Consider the following 27,877-nt stretch of genomic DNA (forward strand, 5'->3'; position numbering starts at 1 on the left):
AGGGCATGAGAACCACATGGGGCTTAATTTGTCTTCATTTCACGCTACCATTCCAAGTCCCTCGCATCCCATCCAAAAAGGATGCCTCGGAACTAAAAACAACGCTTCCTTCGGTAAACAGTGGTTGGGCCCATGTCAGACATGCCAACAATCACCTAAACCCGGTAAGTTTGATCTGCTGTTTTCAGACTTCCGTTGCATTACGCACCAAGTCTTTGCGTAATCGCTACAGCCACCAAGCTGGCTATGATACGGTAACCCCGGTGGTCAGTGGTTTGAAAACCTTGTGACTCTTCCATGGTTTGTGCGCATTCTTTTGCCAAGCTAAATAACAAGAGTGTTGAACTACATTTGCTTTCAGCCTCCTCAAAATGTGAAAGTTATAGTTTTACGCCTGGACTTAATGAGGCACATTATGACCACGTGAACAATCGTCACCACCATCCAACAATATTCTGTAATGATATTCACGGATTGATACACCGGATCGAGGCATTTGCCCAAGTTTCCCGGGTCGGTTTTGTTCTTTGGGATGGCCTTTTGAATGCTGCCAGCCCGCTCCAAGATTGCCTGTACGTCGGACGGGGAAGAAAGAGTAACTAGAAGTCCAAGGGTTCGCTTACTTCCCTCTTGGCGTAGCCATTCTGCGTGGAGTGATTGATCAGGCTTGCTGAGGATCGACTGTGCCAGCTTCGCTGGCGTGATTTTTCCGGAGAACGACCCCCAGATTATCAGCCTGTTTTCCCTTAGGCGTCTTTCCACTAGCGACGCTGTGGCGGTTTTTATAGCCGCGTCAGAAAGTTGTATGACTTTCTTCTCAGCCATGGGACCCGGTATGGACATCGCGAGGTATTGGTTCAGCGAGGAATGTTCCTTGTCGACTTTCGCCCAGGTCGCTGCATTCTTAGCGCCTGAGTCCTCCAGTGCCTTCGAAAGACGCTCTATTTTCGCGTCGAGTATCCCGATTAAAGCGGAACACTGGCAGTGGTCTTTCGGGATCTGCACTGGGGGTTGGGTACCGTTTCGGGGGACTCTTCTCTTCGCTGCGGTATGCATCGCACCCTTGACATAGAGTCAGCTGGCACAGACAAACGGGTCAGGAGAGTTGGCTAGTCGGCTTATTTGGTCGTCCTGTAAACCCGTGCATTTGAAATGCCACCAGGCCTTGCAGGCGTGGCATTGCATACCGCGTTTGACGTTCGACGGGCAGCCATTCCGCCCACATCTATTGTGGTCTACCAATGGCTGCGGAGGGCGATCGGTATGGATTGACGTCATGTTTCGGACTAGATGTAAAATAGGTGTGCGCAAAATATGAAGGGTTATCACTCAAATGTTTTGTTAGAGTAATAAAATTCAACAATTACTCGTGTGTACTCTGTGAATAGATTGAACAACAAAAAAAATTTTCACGAGTTTGCACGAGGGAAAAACGAAACCGATTTCGAACGTACCGCGCGCGTCCACTTTTGCTATCGTACCTCTGCGGAAAAGTCTGGTGGAATAATTTTGCAGCATCACTGAGGCCCTGGGATGCCTAAATGAGGCTCAAAAGATCAAACTGGTGCTTCGAATTCAATCGCTTGATTGCCACAGTCCTCCAGGGGCACGTCATGTTTTTCAAAAATTCGAATCTATTGTGCGAATACTGAACTCTTTGGTCTGGCGGATCGTATCGCCGGTGTTATGCCGATAGTTTTGGTTTGTCATCGGGACCATTCAAAGTTCAAGACCGATTTTTAAGTGATTGAAAAGGTGATAACCACAGAATCTCTTAGGTTTGTCCTTCAAAATGGTGGCAAGGCTGTCCATTTGTTTGAATGTGTCAAGGTGTATTTTACTCGCGTGTAAATCACGCACTGGAAACCGTTGCCGTTACAAAATTGAAATGCGTTCTCCAGTATTGTTCCGCGGAAGGCCATTGTTGTATCATCGCTCACATTATTACCCGGATGAAGGTAGGGGAACAGTGTGTTACTAATCCTTTAGCTGTCCATGTTTGGGAACTTATCCACGAGGCTCTGCAGAATTCCGAAAGGACACATGATACAAAAACGAGGATATTACTTGTCCCGTAATGTCTACCTGGGTGTTCACAATTAAGGTTTAGCAACGGAAGCTACCGAATCTGTGGTAAAATGATGGCGGAGGCTTATTCAAAGCTCTGTCCTGAAGTGATGTAAGCGGATTAATATTTTTCCTCTTATATTGAAAATTTTAGACGCCGCATCTTCATTATTGGACGTACATCACATTTCCTTCCATACGCCTGTGCACTTTCACAAATGGATTATTTAAACTCACCACTTGGAAAGTTGCCGGTCGATCAAGAGAGTAAGGCTTGAAAATATTTTTTCTCCCCTAATTATTTTCACGTTTGTGAGGTGAGTGCTACTTTGAGTGCGAGACCTCCTGCGTCAACATTACTTCACATGTGGGCTGAAAAATTTTAGCCACTAGAAAGTGAAACGCGCTATTGCAGATTCACTGTGGAACTAAACACCTTCCGTCTTCACTTCTAATCCAGTGTAGCAAGGCTGATAGCTGAGCCACTAACATCATACTATTATGTGACTGCTAAATAATTTAATTCGCTCGAAAATGCTTGTTCTGAATGTGTATCTGGCTATTTGATTCCGGGTTTCCTCTCCTGTGTTCACATTCTAAACTGCTAAAATATTGCAAGAGTTGAGTTTTAATCCGGGGTTGGCCCATGTCGATCTTAAGTGGCATATGTTACATATTTGAATTTCTCGGCACATCACGCCGAAGGACAAAGCATCTTTTAGTTTGTATAAATGATGCATTTCAGCACAGAGACGATATACCGGCCTATGGCGTTTTTCTGAGGCGTCTAAAGGTGTACACAAAACTTTCGACACGCACTCGGAAGTATGGATACACTTGCCATTATTTGAGTATCACGAATCTGTACTTAATCTTTTCATTGTTCTGAGCCTTCTGTAAACGAGAGGTTGGCCAGCACCGCGTACTTCATCACTGTACAACAGAATAGAAATTCGAACATTGTGAACATTTTTGGACTGTTGGCGACATTTTGTTCTGGATTTTTAGCTGATCAATAATTTGGAAATATGTGTGGTACGTGCAAAGGCAAGAGAGCATGTCTACTGTTGCTTACTAGGTCATTCCGTACCGAATGTTTGCAGGAATGTAGTTCGATATTATCGTCTAATCCACAAGTAGCCTGAGTGGCGCCCCCTCCTTGTGAGCTTTTCGTGGGACATCAAATCCGAACATCTGGTTGCTCCTAGGACTTCGGGACAACCGGACAGACTGACAGTGCTCTCCTTCGATAGTTCGTATGTAGATGTTGAAATGGGATTTGATTTTGTATTAGGCATTTGTTCCGCCGCATATATCTGTGATGTTTAAGAGCCTTATTTTCGGAGTCAATTTTGTCAAGGATGAACGTGATATTCCATATAAGATATTGTCTTTAAAAAGTGAACGTATTTTTTTTGTGGGATCAAGTTCACCATATTCTGAAGCGCTTATATGAGATATCGCTGGTCATTGTCGTTTTTGAAGGGCTGTTTTGATTTTTGAAATAATAAAAGTTTGATATTGATGGCTTCTGCAGGATATGGAAGATCATCTTTTTCTGATGTAATTAGATCTCGGAGTCATTTAATTCCTTCGAATGTGTGATAGTGTGTGATAATGTGTGATAGTGACATTTTCGGGTGCAGCTTAAGTTGATAAATACAGTCAACATTCGGTTTTTCCTTGTGACTTCGATCATTTTTCTCCTAACGAAGCTCATCCACGGTTGTCAAAAAAACGGCTATTGCTGGTTCTTCACCACCGCTCAACATACCTTGAACCCCTAGGATTCATTGTGGAAAACCAACCGTCACGGAGTCCTTTTCAAACCCGAAATAGCTGCACTTAACAGGTGCTGGGTTCAGACTGACAAGGCTGCGGAAATCTTACAAAACCAGTTCTGTGTGCTCTTGATTAGGTGACTTGGTTTGAATTTTGCGGTTGCTATGAGGTGGAAATATGTTGAGACACAAGGTAGAAACTTGGTGAACGTACGATGCGGTGGATTACATTTAAAGTTGATTTCTTCCCCAAACTCGCAAGTAATACACCTACCTCCCGCATTGTGTTCATCAAGCCAATGACAAACTGATTAAAACCGGTGACTTCACCTACCTCGACTTCCCAACGGATACCAAAGAGCAGTCTATTGAAATGCAATTACCCTTCATTTCAAAAGTGATGGAAAAGTAAGCGATACGTGTACTGATAGGATGTATTTACCACTTTAGTCAGAAAGGCTACTTCAAGGTGGTTCCAGTCTATGTTGGGACGTTAGCACATGATCAGCTCACAGTTGTGGCACGTCGTTTCCGTGATTATTTACAAGAACCGGAGAATGCATTCATATTTTCCGCAAGTCTATGTCACTGGGGTAAGTGCTTTGTTTTCGGTCCATCAAATTGTCATCGTTTGTCTTAGGTGATATTTACGGATTCAATGCCCAGATTCCGGATGCGCCCACAGTTTTGGATAGCATCAAAGCTTTTGATGAGCGAGCCATTGCGGCAATGAAAGAGCTACGATTTAGACCTTTTGATGAGTTTCTGCTTGATACCAAAGCTAAAGTTTTGGACAACCAAATAATTGCACTCTTACTATTCATGGTTCGGCAACTCCTGAACGTAAACCTCCACACGCTCATCAGCATGGATGAGGAGAAGGTTGTTGACCAAATGCGAAAGCTAGCCAAATTCAAACTTATGGGTCAAGCGTGGTCGTATCCGGATGTAACACCGGCTGATAGTTGTATATCTTACGTGTCAGCTGTCGTTGAACTGGATGAAGAAAGGTACATTCCAGAGGAGCCACCAGAACCGAATCCACTGAATAAACTTTGTTAAGTATCTTTTTCCTCCATCCAAATATTTTCGCTCCTTTCATAACTCTAGTTTCACACTCTCGTCATATTTTCTTACAGTTACTTTTGTTTTTGTTTTTAAGTCTTCTGGGGACAGACGAATTTGTCCTGCATGTCTAGTACTAATTTATTTGTGTTATTATTTTTTCTTTCAAAAAACATTGGGGAGGACCAGGTCAGTGTTGATAGTGAATAGCTTTTGAAAACTTCTTCGTGAATAGAATTACAGCAAACGGCTCAAAAACGGACTTGTATTCGGTTCTGCATACACATAAGCACGTGCGCAATTCCTCTGAGGTTTTTCAAAAAGCTTTCCAGGACCATCGGCTTTTGCTCAGTTTTCATGAATGGCATCAAAGACATACTGATGATGACATTCGCTTAGTGTTTCAGGATTTTTATTTAGAAACAGGTTAAACAGCATGAAGCAAACTGCTGACGGAGAGGTCCTGGTATACAACAATTACTCATTCATCTCGGGATAAGGCACTTCAGGGAATCCCATTCTTATAAATCTCGGTAGCTACACGACTGTTGAGTGCAGATTATTGAATTCATGTTTCTACCTGACTGTGCCTTTAGACTTTATGTAAGGGGCGACTAGAAATTACCATTGATGTGCTGCTCAGTAGGAAACATCGAGTAAGACATCATCCATAGGTAATGAAAACAAACTTCGGGTAAGAAGCCCGGAGTGAATTAGCGTAACTCGTGTACCTGCAATACTGCCGTCGCAAGATAAGTATTATTACGGAACGAGCAATCTGTAGAATGATCCTCCTCAATGAACACCACGACCGTTTACATCCGGATTAGTATGCGAGCTTTGAACCAGCCCGTTAGGAACTCTTTCTTGCCAGTAAAGACCCACAGGTTTGTGAGACTAGTCGCATGCAACAAAGCGATATTGGATTAGAAATCTTATATCGCCACAGTACTCAGGGAAATGGTATCTTTTTTATGTGTGTACACATTTAGGCATAGCTACCATGCATTGTTTCAACAAAACAATCGTCGTGCAAACCGTTGAAGAAACATCAAAGAACCTCTCGAGCCAGTTAGCCAGGAGCATACTGGTACCTAGGACTAATTCACGTCACTATATTTCCAATCCTTCAAATCAAAAGAGTTGAAGAGTTGAAGAAGAGTTGTTCGGTCCAGCATGTCCTGCGGTGAGGTGCAGCATTCTTTTAGCCAGGACATTTTTTGTCGCCCGGAGTTGCATGTATCAAAAAGAGTGCAGCGGCTGTGCTATCCTTCTGTATACTCGTCACTACTTCTAGGTTTGCAATTGGCCATTCCCTGACTCTGTTGAAAACCCAACACCTTGAACGAAGCTGAGATAGACATTCTTGGGAGTTACAGTCTTCATCTCGCATGATTTAAATTCGACCTAGTCTGAGTAGTACGTCTATCTCTTTCACATACCATTCATCAGGCCTATCACTGGCGCAGTGAACATCGCTCATGGCTTGGTTTGTAATTCTAAGCCCCAAAACGAATTATATCTTGCAGCTGTGAGGTCTTCAAGTCAGGCGGGCATAATTACGAAATTATTCACCAGAATGTACTTTGTGCTGCACTGAACCAGGTGTATCGTGTCAGCCAATTCACTTAGTTCCAACCTGAGGGATGTTTTGCGTCAGTTGTAAAAATCCAGACATTTGCACAGTGTACATAAGTAAACTTACAGAGTGTTTCACGTTTTCAAGGTGCTAGAGCTTCTCTTGTTGAGATATAAAAGACTTCATAATTATTGGGGATGACTTTACTTTGTTAGACAGGCCATTAATAATACTCTGCAAAAAGCTGAAAACTAGCACCGTACTTGTCGCAGTGAAGAAAATAAAAAGTGACCAACTGCTAGCTTATCAAGATAGCTTAACGATGCCTAATCCAGGAGATTGAGGTAAAATCTAAGTAGTTTGTAGGTAGTGGGGAAATTCCATGGTTCCGATGTGGATTACTTCCTACACACTGGTTTGTTCATGGTTACAAGCGAATGTACTGTACAGAAATTTCACTTCTGTTGCAGGGAGTCACTAGCTTGTATCACACGGACATCTAGCAAAATTCGAAATGGCTAATTTCCGGTTAGTAGCCGCTCCTTATACGGGTCGGCCACGAGTGACCAATCACCAGCGATCAATGTCGAATTGGATATCATGTAATCTGACAAATCATGAGCCATTCACTAGGAAGAAAAAAGTTGCAAGTTGCGATGACTTTCTGTCTAAGAGTTGACCGCTTAAGTCAGATGGCGTCGGATCGGGTAAAACAAACTGCTTCTCGGTACGGAGTTGATTGTGATGCCGGCCAGCCACTCACTGGCGACTGGCATAATGTTGAGCTACTAACGGTTAGGGGTCTGAAAAGCCTCTGGATGTGGGTGGTGCACATTGCAGATGACTTGCAACAAAGTTGAAACACTTGTAAAGTGCTTTACAGCTTTTCAGCATAGACTGACCTCACTTGTAGGATGAAACCTTAAGTCTGAAGCGTTCTTACTGACCTTGGTTATCGAGGACATCGTGTAGCGTCTCCAGACAGAATGCATCTAGGTACGGCAACACCCACATTTCCTTGTCTTTCAGGCAAGTTCTGCACCTTTCATATTAAGGCGAAAGGGTGCGAAGGAGGTAACACAGAGTTTACACATTGTTGATACGGTCTGCCTTCCAGAATGGGGTCCTCTGCGCTTGGTTGGAGACTGCAAGAAATGGCAGTTAATTGAACTTACTGGCACTCGTGCTGTCATTATTCCCCAGATTGTCTGCCTGATCACTTGGAGGTGTGTGTACTTCAGAATGCCTGTGATTGGCCTGCATCAGGTTCCACCCTCATCCAATCTATTCTCCTTTTGCTTCAAGGCTTTAGATATTATTGCATAAGTTTCACTGCTGTCTCTGATTTCTGGCAATTACCCTGTCCATTTTATTGTTGGCACCTAGTTGGGAATTCTGAGTTATGAACTCGCTGTAAAATTTTCCAGGGAGATAATTTGCCAAACGGCAGAATGCCAACCTAGAGATGCAATTTCTCCGCAGTGTAATTTACCGACGGGGATGACCGTCATGTATTTATATACTTGACCCAAAAAGGCGATAGCAATGGAAAGGTGATGTATTTATGCGGCATGCATAAAAGGCAAACAGTGCAAGCATAAAAAGTAAATGAATGATGAAAAGTTCAAAAACGCCATGTACATGGCAGACAAATAAGATACGAGAAAAAAAGAAAATGCGTTTGGATTGGGACAGCTTCCACACGTTATAACAAAGGAGATGAAAGCGTGAGGCTTCTGGAACCGCAGGCCGTAAACCCTTATACGGTCAAAAGGGTATGTTGTCAGATTGAAGAGATTGCGATAAGGTGGTGCATGGCACTTGTCATGTTGTCTTTAAATAAAGAACCTGATTTCCTATTGAGCACAATTTGAGGTTTCAAACGTCTCGTGCGGGAGTACTACCAGACAAACATCCTCTCAGTTGTGAAAGTATGTTCTGGAAAGTGTCTTCCGGATTCGGTGATATTTGGACCTGAAAGAATGATATGAAAAGTTAGAAAATCTACCTGTCCGTGTTATAACCGCTCTCTAGCGTTGTTTAGACCTGTTATTTGGATGTACACTGAAAACGGAACAAAATAATTTCAAAATCCCAATTTCGACTATGGGGAGATGCTAAGGATGATTTCCAGCAAGAGGACAAATGGTGCTGACTACCTGTATGTGGTTTTGTTTGTGAGAGTATATCACATTAGAACTTAATGATTAACCAGAGGTGAAATAAAATGAATCTTATTGATGCTTAAGAATCAAACACAAGGAAGCGCAAGTCAGTGGTGTATATGGACTGCCCCCAGCTAAAGCAGTAAGTTGTCAGTCCCATGAGCTTGGTCAACCTTGGCACAAAATGCAGTCTAATGGCTTTCGTAATGGGATAATGGTTTATCCTCATAGTCTTCCCACAAACAGACGTGGGCGACAGTGTAGCCATTGAAAGAAAAAAATCTTCAGTCACCGTGACTCCATAGCTTTTTTGTGAAGAAGAATCACTGGTTAGACTCGGTTAAAGTAATTCTACCTAGGGGTGAGCCCTTAGGTGCCAAATGACTTGCTTATAAGGTATGCAGTTGACTTTCGAAAAATCTTCTTTATGCAAAAATTTAGTTTCATTTGAAATCCTCTAACTCTAAAACTAACAAAGCAACTTGTGGCTTTCTTGTGAAAATAGGTTATTTTGTCAACTGATGTGCGACTTGATCTATGGTCTCAGAATCAATCTGCTGCAACTTGTTGTTCGCTGTCTCATTGCTCTGTAAGCAGTTAGAATGATAATCCTAGGATGCTTCTATGACATAAGAACACTTACTGCCATATAGTATCAACCATGAGTTCCTTGATGCACCAAAGATAAAAAAATCGATCGATCGTCACACCCCCTACAGTCGCGCATGTTCACGAATAACACAGGATGGATTACAAACTGGGGAAACATTGATTTTCGATTTTGGGACAATCAGAACTATCTAGCTGTGTTCATTTGAGAGACGATGCCTACGCAATTACTGTCTACAACTTAGTTACCCGTTTATGCAGCTAGAAGGTCAAATAGGATGAACGTACAATCAATTTTAATGGAACGGATTAAACTTGCGTGATATGATGCAGATTTGAAAGGCATTGGGTGGCACAGGAATCCACGCTGCGCTTGCAATTATGCAAATTGCGGATTCCGTTTTAGTTAAATAACATAACGCCGTAGAACTACTGTAACTGGTTTTACTACATAAAGCCATCCAATTCTTGCTTGATAGAGAGGTATCGCTGAGAGGTTCTCGCGAAACAACGCCTTCAAAGCATTTTGTCAAAATGTATGCGATTTTGATTCCCTTTAAATGCCCACCTCGCTCGCATGTTCACTTCTGAACTGTATATGTTGGTGTTATCGGCTATGACGCTTTTTAAAAACCTAATTGAGGTGGTTTGCACTCAAAAGTTACTGAATGTCACATCAGGAAGCTAAACTTGCGCTTTTTACGGCCGGTAGCACAATGTTACTAGCGCTGAGATTGTTACCCGATTCCGAAAGGCACATAACCTACCAAAATATCTACAGTTGAAAATGTGAAAAACTGCTCTGGCTTCAGTGTTTTCCAACGGTCATATAATTCATTCACTGCCTAGGTTTAACAGTTTCACGCTAGCGAAGTAGTGTTCTGTGATTTGTGTGATTTCCACGGAACAACCCCGATGGTCGCGAATTGCAATCTAACCATCGAAGGACCTCGGTACACCTGAAGTAATAACAACACCAGAGCTCGAGTGCCACCAAACAGTTCAGCTCAACAATATTCTGAAGTCTCCTTAGCGTTGGCCTGAATAAACAGGACACACCTTTGAGCCACAATAGCTTTGCCGATGGGATGAAGCACGCTTACAAGTTGAATTGTCCAGTTCACCAGTCAGTGCCAATAATGCGCACCGAAAGTGACAAAGAAGCTGCACTTGTCGTCCCAGCATCCCCGCTTATCGTACCTTACCCTATCAAACATTGTCTGTGTTTTTTGTAGTCCCGAAGAAAATGTCCTTGGTATGGGCTGAAAGGGCCAAAATGTGGCGGTCCGCTGTGAAAAACTCGATACGTCATTGATCATTCAAACAGTAAAATTCCCTTGGAACAAGGCAAACTGGTCTCTTAGTGGAACGAATCTACTGTTCCGGAAAGGACGACATTCGGGTTAGAAGACTGCTCTACTTCTAGAGACTGGTGGTCGCAGGAAAGTTTGCAGCATTTTAAGTGCTTTTCGCGTCATGCCTTGATTACCTGGCTAGTATTTGTGTAATGCTTTATTCCTACTTTTTTCGTATATTGTTCATACCGATCCAGAAATCACTGAGTAAATAGACGAGGTTCTTGGATCACAGATAAAAAAGAAACATTTGAATATCTAACAAAGCTTCAGTAACTACGATGTGAACTGTTTAACGACCGTTGGAAGAGGAACTGAGTTTCTGGAAAATCCCGGCGGGTTGCTGCTTTCAGAGATTTTGAATGGATAAAACCATAGGATTTTTCTGCACAACAAGCAAACAATCTGAAAATTACTACAACTGGTATATGTGCCAGAGAGTGGTTACATTATTCAATATTGCGGCGCATTTGAATCACTGTTGGAACACGCAGAAACCAGTAGTACGGAATCGGAGTACGATAACCTAACTAACAAGAGGACTTCCGAATTCTGAGCTATACAGAATAAAACATTTTCTACAAAAGTGATGATGATGACTTCCGAATCTGAGCTATACAGAATAAAAAAATTTCCAAAAAAGTGATGATGATGCACCAGATATGTCTGTTATTCCAATAGAATCGGCCTCTGGGGCGTTTTACAAAAATCGTTCCGCTATCGGCACATTTCCACACGAAAAAGCTTTTTCGGATCATGAATAGTGAGTGTCCCATTTCACGGATTTTCATCAACACCGGAATTCCAAATCATGAACGGCTAAAGCAGATAAGACCCGGGTGAATGAGTATCTTACTTTAAAGACTTTCACTTGGTTTGGCGGTTGTTCGGTGTCCAAAGCGATAGACGTGTTTTGTTCACGTTCATTTGTCTGTGCATCGTCGGGTCTTCCCGAATCCTGAGAAAGTTCTTCTGGTCTACTCAGCATCAAAACCATTCCAGAAGAGAGCTATGGAGGAAATGAACAGGAAACAGTTTAAAAGGCATCTAATATCACTACCTTGTTTACTCCGGGCACTCAACCACAGAAGAAAACCATCAAAGTTACAGAAGTTTGTGACATGTTGTCTATAGGAACAGCACTGTTTCACCGGACTCAAGCACGCCTGAACAGTTGGAACAGCATTGAGCTGATGTTCTGACCGTTTAGGCGTGCCGCATTTCGCTCCCCTGGTTGAGCATCTCACGAAATTCCAAGGAGTCTCAAACTAGTCGAGGGATAGTTGTTAGTAAAGATGAAATAACTGTACCGAGACCCTCGACCTTTCAGTATGGACTGACTTTGTCCAGAAGACAAAATTTCCATTGAAAATTCACAAATCCCCTCACACTAGCAACACTATACCGTAGCTGTTTCCAGCAAGTGCGAACAAAAGTTAAACTTCGAAAAAAACTGTTTTGGGTCCTTTAATAGTACATTTAAGTGTCGGGTAAAGCAATTACACCATGATAGTTTCGTTAGAACTGTGAACGTCAACTCAGTGGATGCACGGTTCCAACGGTACTCCACTTGTTTGCTGAATGTAAGTGACTAGTCAGACCCTCGTCTATGGACGAGGGACGGAGAAAAAGACAGCCGAACTTATCATACTTCAACGGCGGCCTTCCTGCTTGTGATGACACCCCATTGAAAACAACTGAGCATCACTTGTGGAAAATGCCGATTGCAGATATCGGCAAGCGTTGTTTTTTTCAAAACGCGCATATGTAGAGTCGGCTAGTGACGAGAAAACCGAAAATCTCAATTACCTCTTTTTCAACCGTGAGTTTCTCCTTTGTTGCAAAGGGAAGTTCGTCAACCACGAGCCCCTTGAGAAAACTGCCGTTTTCATAGAAATGTTTCCACAGGAACGGTTTCACAGAACCCTAGAAGAGAAACATCATCAGTGAACAGTTCCACAGTTTTTTTTCTCGAACAGATGATAGCCAGCGCAAATTTCAAGAAAGAGGTACTACACAGATGAATAAACCAGGTTCACATAGTAGTCGTGTACATAAATCACTTTGTAATTCGCGACACCAAACGGTCTTTGTTTCGTATGAGTTAATACGGATTTAAACACAGATGAAGTGAACGAGGCCATGCTGGAGTTTCAAGCAGAGCCTCGTCGCCGTTTTACGAGTTCAGTGTTGGATTAGTCGAGTTCGATAAGCCGTCAATTTGCAGACCGTCCGAAACAACTGCCTAATGTCGACAGCGTGATTGCCACCTGTTGGGTATCATACTGTGGATCAGATTAGGAAATTATGTTTGGGTGTCGAGCTAAAAGAACCCTCCCAGTGTTCTAAAAGTCATCCTCTCAACCTGAAAACCACCAAAAACGGGTCACAACAGTAGTTAAGGCGATTCAAATCAGTTGTGACTGTCGTCTGAGAATTGGTTCGGAAAGCTTAAGTTTTGTGAACAGAATAAAACGAACGGATCCCAGAGGGAGAATTGTTAAGCTGCAACACACTTTCAGGGTCTATCTGCCATGCCACCTGAGGGAAGCACGAGGGCTTGGGTACTTCCAGGTTGCCCACGTCTAGACAGGGGAAATCGAGAGGCAGAGGCAGCCACGGAGCTTCCGGTCAGTAAATTCGCGCTCTAACCACTTGAACCATCTCACTCGCCCCAAAGGGATAAGACAAGTAGGAGCTTCTTTTCTCATTGGAATGTAAAGGAATAAATGACCTACTGCATAGTAGTTTAGAGCAGTGGACAATAGAATCCAATATACACAATATGACCAAGGTGATAGTCCATAGTTACATCTTTGTTCGTTGACGTTCCAGCGCGTTTAACGTGCATTCTGGGATAGTGTACTCTCTCGCATTTAAGCTCTTACCGCAAATCCGGAAGCGTCGTATGGAAAGTTTGATACTTTCTGAATTAATAAGTGAAATATCCCGAATCACACTGACTCGACACGAATGTTGATTGCTAAATGTCAAATCGTTGGCACGAACGTTATCAGATACACATGTAGACGTGGTGAAATAGAGGGGCTTTTGCGGTCGACAGTCATTTCGTTCGAATAACTGCCTTTGTAGCATTTTTGTCCCATTGGATCTGAGTTGTTTTCGAGGGGGCATCCTAAGATTACATGTTTTGCCGTGTGTCCTTCTCCCGAGAAGAACGATCGCAACGATAGGTGAACAGATGCAGTTTTGAAAGGCTAACGGGACACTGAAACGTACCACAGAACTGAGTTAACATCTGCCCTTTGGTCAATCACTGCGAAAGGGTATCTAAATGCGAAACAGTTAAGCGCAGCGACTTACATTTAGGTTGTGCCAGGTTTCATGGGTTCATGGTTGAATAACCGGTTACCAATTGAGAATCATTAATTGTAAGTGTAAGCTAACAAAGTGTCGTACCTCATACAATGACTGGTCAAGAAGCCACATATAAATGGCGCATTTATCTGCCGACTATCTATCTATCGAGCCATGAGAGGCATAATTACTTACCGCAAGGTCCGCAGTTCGAACCCTCCGCATCTCGACCACTCCTGTTTGGGCTTGAGCTTCTTTCGGGTCGCATGGCAGTTACGCACAGAAAGGGTGACACATCTGAGCGATTATTTTCCCCCCGAATATCTTAGAAGTAAGATATGGTCAGTCCTGAAAATGCGATCAACCGCGTGTCTTGACTGGGACTCATCAACCTAATTTAGTATCTGACGTTCGGATTCACAGTTCGTACTCAGGACTAAGGTCAGGCGACCACCGACCTCTGGCAGAAATGATTGAAGTGGTTGATTCCAATTTGTCAACATGACAGACAACTGCTCCTAATTTCCTATATTTTCGCAGGTGAATAACCATATTTACTCCTCTCAGGATATAAGAAGTCACGCTCAGGGCTTGGTAAGAACAAGCCATGACAATGAGCGAATACTAATGTCTAGTATTGAGAACGGCGGACAAAACTGTGACAGCTATAACCATTGTACGGGAATTATGCGAATTTGACAGCTGATGATGATCATGATCATGATGGTAATCACAGCCAGGACCGGAAGCGAATTGGGGCTTGGTGTAAGAAATACCGAATTTAATGAGTATGATCCATAATTAATTATCATGGTGCACTTACATAGTTCAGGCTTTTTACGTCTGCATCGAATGAAATGATTGACTGTACTAAAGTACAAAGCACCTCGGTTCAAACATACATCATGTATCAGAACATCGTTAGGATACTCACTGATTCGTATTCGATCACTTTATAAAGGCAATAGTTGTAGCCAAAATGTTCTGCCAACTTCCGGGCCTGTGTTGTTTTCCCGCTTTGTGGATCGCCTGAGGGAGCAAAGATCAATGGAAGTAAATGTTTGAAGACAACTTTGGATTTTTATGAGATCTCTTTTACGCTGACCACTTAGTGTGACAACGGCCGTTCTTAGTCTGTCCAGTGGCATAACGCATTGCTCTAAGTGAAGTTAACTTCATTGCTGAAGGTATTACTGCTCCGACCCCACAATACACGGACTTGAGAGAATTGTGACCACCAGTTGGGGTAAACAAGCTTCCAAAGCGTCAAGACAAATGAATTCGATGTTTGAAAGACAATCAACCAATCAACATCGGATGTGCCGCCAATCATCACACGACCATCTTGGCTGTCTGCTGATTGTCGTGTAAGTGAACAAAAGCAACCAGACTGAATAATTTCGCACTCAAGAGGATGAGTGTAGTTTGTGTAGTGTGGGACACTCACAAAGCGTCCGTATACATTAAATTCCTAGCTTGCTAGCTTAGTCAACTGCGTTTGTATTTCCATATTTTAAGTCTAAATCTCATTCATATCAGCTAATAGATAAATCAATAAGAAGCAATCAATGATGAAGTACGTTCTTGACGATGCATTGCCTCGAACAAGGCAACGGTAAAAAGTATAGGGAGTAAAATTTTGGAAACTTAGGCAGGATTTGACGGATTTCAAATGAGAATTAAGTTCCAAAGTTCAATGAGGGTGGTCCTGCTCTTGAAGTCAAGACTCAATAACTGTCTAAAATAGTCGAAAACTGCAAACAACTGTAAGATTGAGGGCCGACTAAGGAATAAATCGGGAAACTGCATACCGTAAGGATAGCTCTGTTAAAGTTGATGATATGAAATTACGTACCTGGACGTCTAAAACACTATCATCCCCGGTACAATTGTTAATACCCTAAATAGGGAAAAACGGTTCCCGAGTCAAGTTCTGTCGAATGATTGGTTACGTGGTGTATTTAGCATATCACTGCCTGTAGTGATTAGGGGTACACGTTTCAGGTTCAGAACCCGTTTTTATGAAGCATAAGTCCTTTGTTTGGTCACTTTGACGTATGAGTGGGTACGAAAAGGACTGTCCTCTGGACAAAACTCTCCAGAGCTTCTTTAATCCGGCAGCGACCAAAACGCCAATCCTGTAATGTTACTTATGTCGAAAACGCTTTCGAATCCAACATTGATTTTCGGATGTCGTTCTTGAGTCATACGATCCAAAATATCAAAAAGAAGACTTGGGTTCGAAAATCTATGGCACTACGAGTAAGCGGATGTGTAGGACAAACCCCAAGTGTCGACGTTCATGCGGACGAGCACGCAAGTCTAGTACAGCACAGCGTCACAATATGAACAATGCATGCGGAATGGTGGCTCGATAGTGTAAGCTGTCGATCATCCTATCTGTAATCAGTCTTATGATTGGTGGCACGACTAGTCGGGTGCCGTCGAAGGAGATGTCAGAACTGGTTAGCCAGGCTGAGGATGAACACGGATGGGTGACCAAGGGCATTGACACATATGCAAGCATTCCGGTGTAGGGCCGGACGGTCAGTGTGACAAGATCGGTGACAGGTACATAGATCGTGACAATTAACACATAAGTTGAAATTGATAAGCACAGAAGCACCAGGTAAATGAACTGGGGAGTCAGTATGTCATCATATTGGACTCAGTCTTTGCGTATCAACAATGTTGTCTACAAACTAACAGCAAAGATCTATTCGAACCCTTAACTTACCGACGACAAAGATCACAACAGGTTCCGACGGATGGCCTCCGACTATGGGGAAAATAGGATACAAAATTAAAGGTTGGAATATATTTTAAACATAAGTGATGTCCAGTGGAAAAAACTCCCTTCAAGTAAATGGGTAGAGTTATTACTTTGATAAGGCACATCCCGACCTATGGTATGGGATCGGTTGATGCTTTTCTCCACAGGCGGATCACCAGATACGTTGTCCGATCCCCACTCCATATGGTTCAGAGATTACTGACATAAAACGAAAGAGCTGACATGAGTAGATATACGTAGCTAAGCAGGAGTACGAAGAGTTCCGGGACTTTAGGCAATATAACTGTTGTGTACGAAGCCCTATGGGCCAATTCGTTTTCCTCGAAATCCCCCTTACAAATTCCACCTTTCAGACTTTCAGCACGGCATCCAAACAACAGTGTTTACTTAGTGTGCATGAAAACTCTAAACAATCAGCTTACGTGAAGACAGTGTGAAACACTATTGAGGTTGTTTCACCACCCCAATGAATAATGTTCTTGGGTCCGACGCCCACGCATCCAATCAGTTATTCCCGGTTTCACTGACTAGCACTTACTGATGAGTTATGCTGTTACGAGGGCAAAACACTACGTCATCCAAGCTAGCTGGTAGGTAGCAGCCACATCCACATGACTGCTGGAATGAGACATGAATTCAATTCAACAAAACATTATCTGGTTAAGTTTTCTCTGGACAACTTCCTACACAGAGGTTCCGACAAGATTCAAGAGAAATCAAGTTTTTATCTATAATGCACAGTAACGCTGACTGATAGCCGTTCATAATCTGATAACAATTACCTCAAATACAAAATAGGCCTTCCAGTCTGGATTTGAGGGTCAGTAAGTGGTCTGAGCAGGAACACAAGGGTGAGGGAGGTCCCATGATTGATACACTCGAACAAACAGATTATACTTTATAGAATCACGAAGAAAAGAAACTGATGTTTACTTATAATGAACGCTGGAACCTGGGTGTTCCAGGTGGCTCGTCCTGTTTTCGACATCGCATAAGAAAGGAAAGCATCGGGAATTTAAGACGAGAAATACTTCTTGGCTTGGGATGCCATTGCTGTTATGGATAACCACTATTAGGTTAACCCAGGCGGAACTCATGATCGACCCCTACATCTGGATTCTTACCTGTTTCCGTTCTTCTGTGAAGAGCAAAAAGAAAACTTCACACCCAATCCGTACTATTTATTCAACATAACCGTCGATTTACTCCCGTATACTTGGTTACCAGAATGTTCTGGAAGCAAATAGGTGCACTTAAAAGCGTGTTGGACAAAGTGACAAAGTCCTCGTATAGCTGAAGGGGCCCAACCGATAATGTGAATGAACTGAAGATGGGCAACGCGAATGGATGTTGGACGAAGCCTTTGAAGAATCGAATGAATATGCAAGATCATCCTTAGTGACGAGCTATGGAGAATTTCGCATACCGTGAAGTACACTAATCATTGTGCTGATCTCAACAGCTATTCGCTTCCTTTCTGTACGAAATGTATGTTAGTAGTTAAAACACTCAGTGAACAGCCATCTTGGAATATGCTTATTGGAACACCGGGCGTTCTAATTTGTGTGAAAGACAAACGGGAAAGCGTGGCCTCAGTAGCGCTTCGCACAATACACAACAAATCTGACAAACTTCAGCACAAAAACCACCACAAAAGACAACTCTAGTGTTTTTGGAAAGACCATGAATTATGAAACCTTTTGAATCCCATTGGGACACTAGCATTCTTCACGCCAGTCGATACTTTTTATGGCCCCCTTCTGCTGTTGATGACTATCTTTTGGCACAAAGATGGAGCGTTCGTTGTCTGTGTACTGCCAAAGACTCTTTCAATGAAGGTCAGTGAAAAGAGCAGTTTAACCGTATGTAAACAAAAACAAAACAAATGTACGTTACTCTGAATTTAGCCTTGTGAAGTTCACTCCTTATCAGGATTAAAACTGGAATGTTCTCCTTTGTGGATACGGCCCCAGATCGGATGTCAATTCGCCTGGTCCCGGTTAATGAAACAAAGTGATGAAAAACAAAGATTAGTGCACGCATGTTGCCGAGCCATTTTATGGTATCTTTCCCAGCCACTGCGCTCTCTTGGTGGACAATGCGCCCTCTGAATGATGCTTGTTCAATTTAAGTGAAAACTTTAGAGGTATGCGAGGGGATAAAATCAGACTGTTTTCAAAAACCATGACAACAGGGTGTATCCGAAAACACTGACACTAAGATACGAGCAATAACGGATGCGTAAGCGCAGAGGAATTCCAACTTACCGACTCCATTTGGAGACTGAAGTGGGAGGAGCATTCGAAATATCAGTGAAATCATTGGCTAAGATAGACGACCGACTCCATAAACGCTTCCCTATATTTACAACATTATATGAGAAAATGAGTAAACGAAATGCCGGATCGATCAATTAAAGCGAAATAGTTTGCGTGAGGTGAGCAATACATATCACAAGCATTTTGATTTTCGAACGGAGGGCTAGCTAGTAATATGTATTGTTCTTTAGACTTTCCCTTAAGTTGTATGGTATTAGCCCGAATGCAGAAAGGAGTGCAGTTTGAGGGAAAGCTTGTGTCGTTAATTAAAAGCACAGCTGTGCGCACCGGTTCGTCACACTGTTACCTCACAATGCTACTGTTACAGCACAATGATGCCCTAATCCCGTTAACCTATATTCCGGGTAGACAACGTTGTCAAATGATTCTGATTTTGACCAAAGTAGGCTGGTAATGTGTATTACAGAATAGTATGCGGCTGCACCACTCCAGACCAGAGGGAGCATGAAGGCTGTAATTTTGCCTAGTTGCTCTAGCCTACACAGGTGAGTTCGAGATGGCGCGAACCGCTCATCTGATGTGGAAACAACGGTCTGATTTGGGAAGAAAATTGAGTTTGCAGTCAACATGCGACGACCCTAACTCCAAAATGATGTACAATAGTCTGTGTATTTGAAATGCTATTGACGCTGAAGAGAACCCAACGAGAATCAAACGTCGCGTTCGTTGTAATCGAATTAATCCGCACTTACAATGCTGGAACGAAGTTGGTGATGCGAAGGTAATATATTTGTTCAAAAACACATGCACTGCAAATCATTTCACAAGCAGTTTATTATTTCGCTGAGAATCCCCTACAGGGAGACATCACATGAAAATAAAGACCCGGATGGCCGTTAAGGTTGTTTGGAACACAGGGAAGTTAATGGTCGTTGGCTTGTTCGCTGAGCTGGGCAATTTGGTTGCAAACGTTTCATCACCAATCGAGGTGACATCATCAGTGCGTAGTTGTGCGTAGCGGTGGGTTAGTGGTTGGGAACCCTGATGGGTTTGGAAACAAATCCCCCCGCCCCCCAAAAAAAAACAGATTTTCGGCGTGGTGTCCGCAGGTAAACAATCTTTGTGATGGGGTAATTATCCATTAGGCGAGCAAGAGAAACAAAATAGACTCATTACCAAAAGTAGACAAGTAAAAAAAGAATCTGGATAAAACATATTCATTAGGAATTGCGGTGAAGGCCCTGTCACATTCAAAAGAATCTGGTGAGCCACTGAGACTAAACTCTTCTCCTCAAATAAGATCTCGCTGCAGCAGATACATTGGTATGAAAAATTATGCAGCATTACGGGTTTTGGCTCTTGGTCAAAGAAAATACGGTGACGGGTCGCAGTGCTTCAGAACCTTCGGTAATGAAGTAAACGCTTCGAATGAGATCAGAGCGACATGCAGCGAAGCTTTGGATACGTTCGTCAATGAGAGGTTTTCCTCAAGCTTACGAGGATAACTGAAAGGTTTCGAACTCCCTGATCGCGTGAGTTTAAGCACAGAACTATGATGGGTTCGCCTTAGCTCGTGAGACTGATATTCAAGTAACCGGTGGTCTGTGTCTTGGAAAGTGAAAGTAATAACCGCCTTCGTAACCCAGATATCATTCTGCAAAGTGCTGGCTGACATCTATTAAGAAATGCCAGTTTGTAGCCTTTTTCATGTATACGTCTATACCACGTTCATCTTCCTTTTTCACACAAAGAGACGTCCGTAGTGCGCTGATCCAGCTCAAACCCAGGAGAGGTCGTCGTCCTGCGGAACAAGAGAACCCCTGCGATTTTTGTAAACCTTTATTCTTTTCCTTAGTCATGAACCAGCACGTCGTTCAAGCATTTACCAAAGTTCGTAAACCAAACCAAACAATCCAGTGGCGTTGAAGAGTACTTTTGTGGATTTGAAGCTCCATAAGGTTGGATTTAGCTTCCTCACTTAGGATCTGGGAGGCTAAGGCTATGGTATCGTGCTCACCTTAGTTTCTTCACTCAAAGGTTGTATTTCGTGTGAAGGTACCGTAACGGCAGAATTATTGTTTTGACATTCTTGCTAAAGGGTAAAGAAGGGTAAATAGTTGAGAGCCGTCTGAATGATTGATTACCTTGCCAAGGAAATATTCTACAACCGTTACCACATCATTTAAAACCAATTCTTGGTCCCGATCGGCAGGGATCTACAAGGAAGGTTTACACCTTTTGCTGATTCACACTTGCTTACCGTAACCAGAGTGCTGCGCTCATCATAGTGGCGGATAACTGGAAGCGTGCAATGTTTAAAGAAGAGAATTCTGTGCAATGCTACAGTCTCCTCGTCCTCTGTCCTGGACAACCTGGTGTATCGCTTCAATAAACGTTTCTGCAGTGTGTTCTCTTCGCAGTCAAGTAAAACAGCCAAGTCGGCGCCGCCAATCTAGAACGAAATAGGCCGAAAGGAGTGCGCTGAATTTCCATTAAAAAAACAGAGCTGTATCAGACCATCTACACTTCCACAAGAGTTTGCAACCGATGAAGATACTCAGAAGTACATTACTTTTTACATAGAAAACGAACCGAACGCTGTGATGAGAAACCTGTCTAAGCAGGAGAGTGATACGGATAGAATTCTCAATACAATCGCTCAGGTGTATTCATGTTAGTCATCCAGTAATAATCAACAAAACTTCAGACTAGTGCAGTGGTCTTGTAAGGGTGGATTTATCTAAAATATACCCTACGAAGAACTCACAGGACCATCCATGCTTTTCGTGTAGCTCAACTACTGATGGATGAAGCTGAACGATTGTGGCCAACAGGCTGTGTGCCATGAAGAAAAATAGAATTTAAAGGAACACTGTTCTGTCATAGCCCGCTAGTTGGCTGATTCATTCACATGATCGCCACATGATTTTAGGGCATTTATAATTGACCTATTAGTGTCAAGTACACTGTCGATTGTGATCCTGCGTAGTAACAGCATCTGTGAAACAGTGTGACCTTAAATTGACATGAGTCTGATCATCGTTTAGGATAGTTTAGTGCTGCCACTTCGTGGCCTCCAACCACTATTGAACAGAGTGGGCATCAGGACTCTGACAGTCGAACGCAGCGTAAGCAAGATCATGCGAGTGGTGGCGCATTTATTCTATTCAAAGAATGGGAAAATATCTTCACTGTGGGTCCGTATTACCAGCAATCTTCAGTAGACACTTCAGTGAAGGATGAATTTTCTTTACAAAGAGTTTGATGCCCATTCGTTATCAGCTCATGCCAAAATCCCGTTTTCCTATGGCTGGACCATTAATTATTTCAGTACGTCCAAATGGAAATCATACATGCATGAAAAGTGTCTTCTGAACACATCTGAGGTGCCCGAATGCTTTGTGAGATTTTCGATGATAAATTGATAGAAAATAGCGAGGATGTAAGAGACTGAGAGGTAGTATCCGGTGAGGTGTCTAACTATTCTGCAGGTGTCCAAATAGGTCAAATGACTGTTTCAGTTAGACTGAAAATGTGCACCACATGATCTTTGAATCTGATCTACAAAAATCCCCTCGGTAAAGTGCACCACACAACCATCGGGGCTTGTGGATTTTTCACGAAAAAAAATTTTTTTACGTTGATGGCAAATCAACTAGTGGAGGGGTAGACCGACAGTGATCGCAGTTGAATAGCTTACAGAGCTTACTAAACTTGGCTAGACGGTTACAAATAAAACTCACATGCTGATTGAAAATGTTCAGCTGTGTCTCATCATTCGGAAATCCTTCTATAACAACAGCCTTGGTGTTTTCAGCAACAGTGTTAAATTCTTGTCTGAGTATGTCGACTTGCACGTTCTTGGCGGGAATAGAGGACGAAATGAGAGTAAGTAATTCACGTAATGGGGCTCCGATGATAATCAAAGAACAATGGTCGATAAGCCCTTCTTTGTAGCTCCAGTAAGATGAAAAATGCACAAAACTGTAGGCCAAAATCAACTCGGTTACTAACTACGGATCGATTTCACGTCCTGGCCACAGTGATACCTTATGGCGATGAGTTTTCTCATAAATATAATTGGCTGCGTGACGAATGAACACATTCAAATATGGTGCCTGTTTCTATATTCTCAATTTGTAGTGCTTTGCAATTTTACATACACACATTCAAACTTTTCAGAACTTGGGTGCATTGGTGACGGAAAATAAAACGGGCTCAAGAGTTTCTCGGTAACCACCACTAAAACCATAGGCGATGACAAAACGTTTGCACTTTTAAACACCTAATACACTTTGCGATCACGATTTGAGCTCAGCTAGTTAGCGTGGATCAACTATAAAGGAGTTGACAGCTGGATGTTTCTTGTGTGAACCGTGCAGTCCTCAGTCCTTCGGGCGAATACGTCCCCAGAAGGGGAAAAATAACGGTTAGGTTATCCACCAGCATGCGGTAGTGGATGCAGAGGCTGAACGAAATGGATTCTCTCCTTTTTTGCCTCATTTTTCAGATGGCCAGCAAAACATTTTCGAAGAATCCCAAGCCTTCAACTGTCGTGGGACTCTGCAAGTTTATTAAACACCTCAAGACCTGCTGATCCCATTTTACAGTTGGTGTAGCACGGCAGTGATTCGAACAAATCTGAATCTAAATAGGTTAAGAAGCTTGCTTTGGCTAGGCGTATCTTTCGCTTCACCGGTAGCAAAGGTGGCAGCCAAAACACCAAACCAGCACGCTCATATACGTGCTGGTAACGGTAACAAATGACAACGAAAACGGCAGTCCAAAATGGTACAAAGTCACTTCGTTGGGAGTTCATAGCAAATCAGCATCGACACAAGTTACTTTATCAACTCAACGCTGTAAACAACAAAGCAACAAATCTTCGGACTATGCCCATAACAAGTGTGGCTTGACCATATGTACAACGAATGCTTTAAAGTGCTCATTATAAGAGTCCCGGATTTGCATGAAATGTTTTGGAGCGTTTCAAAAAACCCACCACAGGCCGATGGTATAATGTGCATCAGCTTCAAGGTATCTGCGCGCCAGTCAAAAATATACACTCGAGTCGTTCGCAATTGGAATGTGGTGCATCTGAAACGTTGAGGTTTTATTTCGAGACAGTGCGAAGATAGCGGTTACGTCTTTGAATATCCTTCCTGTTGAGTGAAGCACTCTTCATGGTAATGATTTGCTTTCATCCTGGAAACACATCTTGGGTCCTCGCGAGAAGTTCACCAATGATCTAATGTCGTACCGAATCACAGCTTAGGTTCGAAAGTAGTTCAACAGGAAGTGGATTATTTCTTTGAAGCAAATGATTCTAAGATGTTGTCTAAATTAGCATCTCTTGATTAGCACATGCAAACGCTAGAATTAGAAGCGAAGAACATGTGGTCCCAGTAAAATGCTACTCAAATGACCGGTCTCAGTGTCAAGACCGATTCGAGCAAGAGATTGACAACAAACGAAATGAAACATCTGTAAACGGATTTCATAAACTTACCCAATATTCTGGAATAATACGATCCTGTAGAGTGGACAGAAAATCAACAGGCATTTCCAGCAATACTAAGTGCTATTATAGTTAAAATAGGTTTATTCAACTGCCAATCAAATCGGTTGGAGTTGATTGTACTTCACATAAAAGAGTTCGATCTGCTGAACGCAGTGGAAAAAAATTGCCTCGTTTCACCTGAAAAAATCGCTTAGATTTAGGTCTCTTTCGGCGGCTAGCTGCCACGTCATCAGAAGGAAGCACGAAAGCTGGGATGCTGCCAATTCGCTCAAGCCTAGGTAGGGGAAGTCGAGAGATAGAGGTCGGATTTGAACCACGGAATTCGCACTCTAACCACCAAGCCATCTCACCCCGTCCACCAGGGAAAGCCTCCTTAAATCTCACGTTGGTATCAATCGTGCACGCAAATGCACGTATGAATCCGTACTACAAGGAGGTATGTATAGTCAAGTTTGCTTCATTTATTCTCAGCCGTATCCAAGAAAACTGGAAAGTGCAATAAATGGTTACGTTGGTTGGGGTGAACGATTCTGCCTCTACTGATATGGCTTCTATCGGCAACGACACGGGAATATCTTGTTTAGCCGAGAAGTACTACAGTGCAAACCTTATGCTCCTTCCAAACAACCATGGAAATAGATCACCATCCTGCTTTGTCAACAACCAATCATTGTAAAGTATTCTACAGAATCAGTGGTAATGCTTGCTGAGCTATACTAGTACAACAAATCCGTTGTCATTTTCCTGTAAAACGTGGCTTCAACAGCATACGAATCAAATTTCACCACACTGAAGTGAAGAACCAAGTTCCAAGACTAATCGGCTAAGGGTGAAGCTGTCTCTTCCAAAAACAAGTGTCTCCACACACCCCACCTGGGGATCAGGCAATGCAGTGAAAATATAGGTTCATAGTCTGCTGATTACCAAGTCATCCACGAGTATGGATGACTATTCAGGCGAGACTTTCTGACAACTCATATAATAATATGCTGACATTATTGTCTTTTTTCGTCAACAGCTTGATAGACAAAGAACCACACCTAAACCAAGCTGACCAGCTGAAGAATGGTTGGGAGACGCTTGATCCGTGATAACCGTCATCAACTCACTCAGATGGCCCGTCCCTCTACACCCACCTTTTGAGTTTGAACAGAGACGAAAGTGATTGCACGCCTAAGCGACCACAGCATGACAACCTACCTTTGGCATTGGTGGATCGCTGCTGTGAACCCGCCGAGCGACAACATCCCAGTCTTTTTGGCTGTCACCTTCAATGTGATCCAGAACACGATTCCGCAGAAATTCAGTCACATTAAAGTGCTTTAAACCGGGAAGCCTTTCACAAAGAGCTCGAGCTTGTTCACTTCTTCCAGAGCCGGGACCACCTGGAATGAGAGTAATGTTTCGCTACAGTAGAGAGCAGTCGGCATTCAGTACATGGAAAGGATCGTTACGGAAAAACTGGAATTGGTACACGGTATAGGCAAGAGGTCCGGAGATTAAACCGACTAAACTTCGTATTCAACTGACAAAATCAACGAAGGTTGATTACCTGGACCATAAAGACCGATGCAACCCTGGTTCTGTTAAGCCATTATCAAGCCATTGCAAGAATGTCCTTAGGTCATGGCTTGTCCTGACCGTTGTACTCCTAACAGTGGTAATATTACGGATACAAACAAGTTATAAAACAAAAAATTCCAGGTTAAGACTGCAGAGTGTGGGTTAGATACCTGATAACCTCGAAGCGACGATGGAGTACTGGTTAGTGGGACTCCATTTCGCTATCAGACGAACGCAGGAAACCTAAAGCATCCCAACGAAGATACCGCAAAATCTTATCAAGCGTTATCAGCGACGTCTGGTCCAACGACCTCAACGACAATACCTTAGTTATCATAGCGTGGTCTGAATACTAGCCTTAATGATTAAGGTTGCCTTCTATCCAGCACAACCAAGATTGCACAAGTAACAGCCAATGTCACCGCCTCGGTGCTCATAAAACCAACATGAGAAACACTCAGTGGTAATACACCGTTATCACGACCACCAAATGACAAAACCTCAGACTCGTGAAAGCCCCAAATACAATCTGCACAAAGTTTCCACAGGCGCGTTCTTTCGCACCGCCACTGATATAGCATGAAGATCTCAACCTGTGGGAACTTGGTAAAGCCTCAGAGATCAAGTTGGATCATCACCATCGTCAGCTGCAATAACCGCGTACTCGTCGTACAGTGGTTGTAGCTTGCGCAGTTTCGTTCACCGATGATTTGGGGGGAGGGGTGGATAGCTGCGCATTGCAGGCGGGAGCTAATAAATTGGTGCATAAATCCAGCACTGTCAGTGGGCTGTCAAGTGAAGGGGGGTCGGAAAAGGAGCTATGCATTGAAGGCAATAGCTTGGAGGCACGAGCGCCATTGACGGCGCGACTGGGCCATGTCTGAAAATGTCTCTAATTATGTCTCAACACGTGCAGTCATTCAAAATTTGCATATCCCTTTCACTTGGGTGACAGATGTCTTGATCCATCCTCAGGTATCCTAGTCCTCTCGGAGGAGCAGCGGGTGCTTTGACAACTGTCTGAGACCGGAGGTCTTCTGCAGTTATACGTTGTACGTAACCGGCGAAAATAGTTTTTCTTCACTTCTGGATTCCGAACCGTTTGCCTTGGTCTCGTTTGAGCATAAAATATGATTTCATCGTGATGCTTATGGACTATCAATAGGGAGCGTTTATCTAGGGTTAAAAAAACAGCCATCAAACCAGCGTCCGGTTTTATTACTTACCTATTTGTGCATTGCAAGGACGATCTGCACGTGACCTATGCGGATACCTTTAAAAACAAAGGATGAAAATTCTTAGGGCTTGGTTCATCTGTGATGATGTTTTTGTGACGGTTTTCCATTACCTGAGCACTAATACCTTCAGTTTGTTTTACCGGACTGAATGAATGACACAGCATCAGAACATTTCCCACAATGGGCTCATAAAAGTTCCCGGTCAGGTGTGGACAATCCGTTGCAAAAGTAGATTCTGATTCTGCTCAACTTTCCCAGGAATATCTGGGTGGGCGAGTAAGGAATTCTTTAAATAGTTTGCCCACGCTTTTCACTTTGTCTGCAGGCCGTCGGCCTTTTCGTTCCACATCAGTTTGCACGATTAGGGAATCGCAAGTCATTCTTCAAATCACTGTGGTGAAATAGTGAACACCTAACATAGAGAATCGAATCACTCAGTATCACTGACCTGACACTAATGACTTTGGAAATGTTACGAGCAAATGTGTCCAGTTATGCACCTGAATAGTTGGATAAAACTTCGACAACTTCAGAAAATGAGTG

General features: G+C 43.0%; 3 protein-coding genes across 3 annotated transcripts in view; 1 reads left to right on the forward strand and 2 right to left on the reverse strand.

Annotated features, from left to right (window-relative positions):
• The window catches only part of T265_10349 (hypothetical protein), a gene marked incomplete at both ends in the record, with an annotated part of 12,375 nt that extends 11,319 nt beyond the window's left edge, over positions 1-1,056 (reverse strand). The window contains one exon of the mRNA XM_009176694.1: positions 484-1,056. Within this exon, the coding sequence (XP_009174958.1) occupies positions 484-1,056 (573 nt within the window). The remainder of the gene's footprint in view (positions 1-483) is intronic.
• Positions 1,057-1,888: 832 nt separating this feature from the next.
• On the forward strand, positions 1,889-4,910 carry T265_10350 (hypothetical protein; the record flags this gene model as incomplete). The annotated part of the gene is made up of 7 exons (XM_009176695.1): positions 1,889-1,958; positions 1,990-2,074; positions 2,111-2,179; positions 2,222-2,334; positions 4,145-4,256; positions 4,299-4,441; positions 4,489-4,910. The coding sequence occupies 7 exons, from the start codon at positions 1,889-1,891 to the stop codon at positions 4,908-4,910; spliced, it is 1,014 nt and encodes a 337-aa protein (XP_009174959.1).
• A 3,129-nt stretch (positions 4,911-8,039) lies between these two features.
• The window catches only part of T265_10351 (hypothetical protein), a gene marked incomplete at both ends in the record, with an annotated part of 50,250 nt that continues 30,412 nt past the window's right edge, over positions 8,040-27,877 (reverse strand). The window contains 12 exons of the mRNA XM_009176696.1: positions 8,040-8,466; positions 11,478-11,630; positions 12,431-12,547; positions 14,874-14,968; positions 16,677-16,718; positions 19,001-19,016; positions 21,030-21,104; positions 21,157-21,228; positions 21,273-21,464; positions 22,756-22,872; positions 24,522-24,545; positions 25,734-25,918. Coding sequence (XP_009174960.1) covers positions 8,371-8,466; positions 11,478-11,630; positions 12,431-12,547; positions 14,874-14,968; positions 16,677-16,718; positions 19,001-19,016; positions 21,030-21,104; positions 21,157-21,228; positions 21,273-21,464; positions 22,756-22,872; positions 24,522-24,545; positions 25,734-25,918 — 1,184 coding nt within the window. The remainder of the gene's footprint in view (positions 8,467-11,477; positions 11,631-12,430; positions 12,548-14,873; positions 14,969-16,676; positions 16,719-19,000; positions 19,017-21,029; positions 21,105-21,156; positions 21,229-21,272; positions 21,465-22,755; positions 22,873-24,521; positions 24,546-25,733; positions 25,919-27,877) is intronic.

This window comes from Opisthorchis viverrini (genome assembly GCF_000715545.1).
Source record: "Opisthorchis viverrini unplaced genomic scaffold opera_v5_358, whole genome shotgun sequence".
Lineage (NCBI taxonomy): Eukaryota > Metazoa > Platyhelminthes > Trematoda > Opisthorchiida > Opisthorchiidae > Opisthorchis > Opisthorchis viverrini.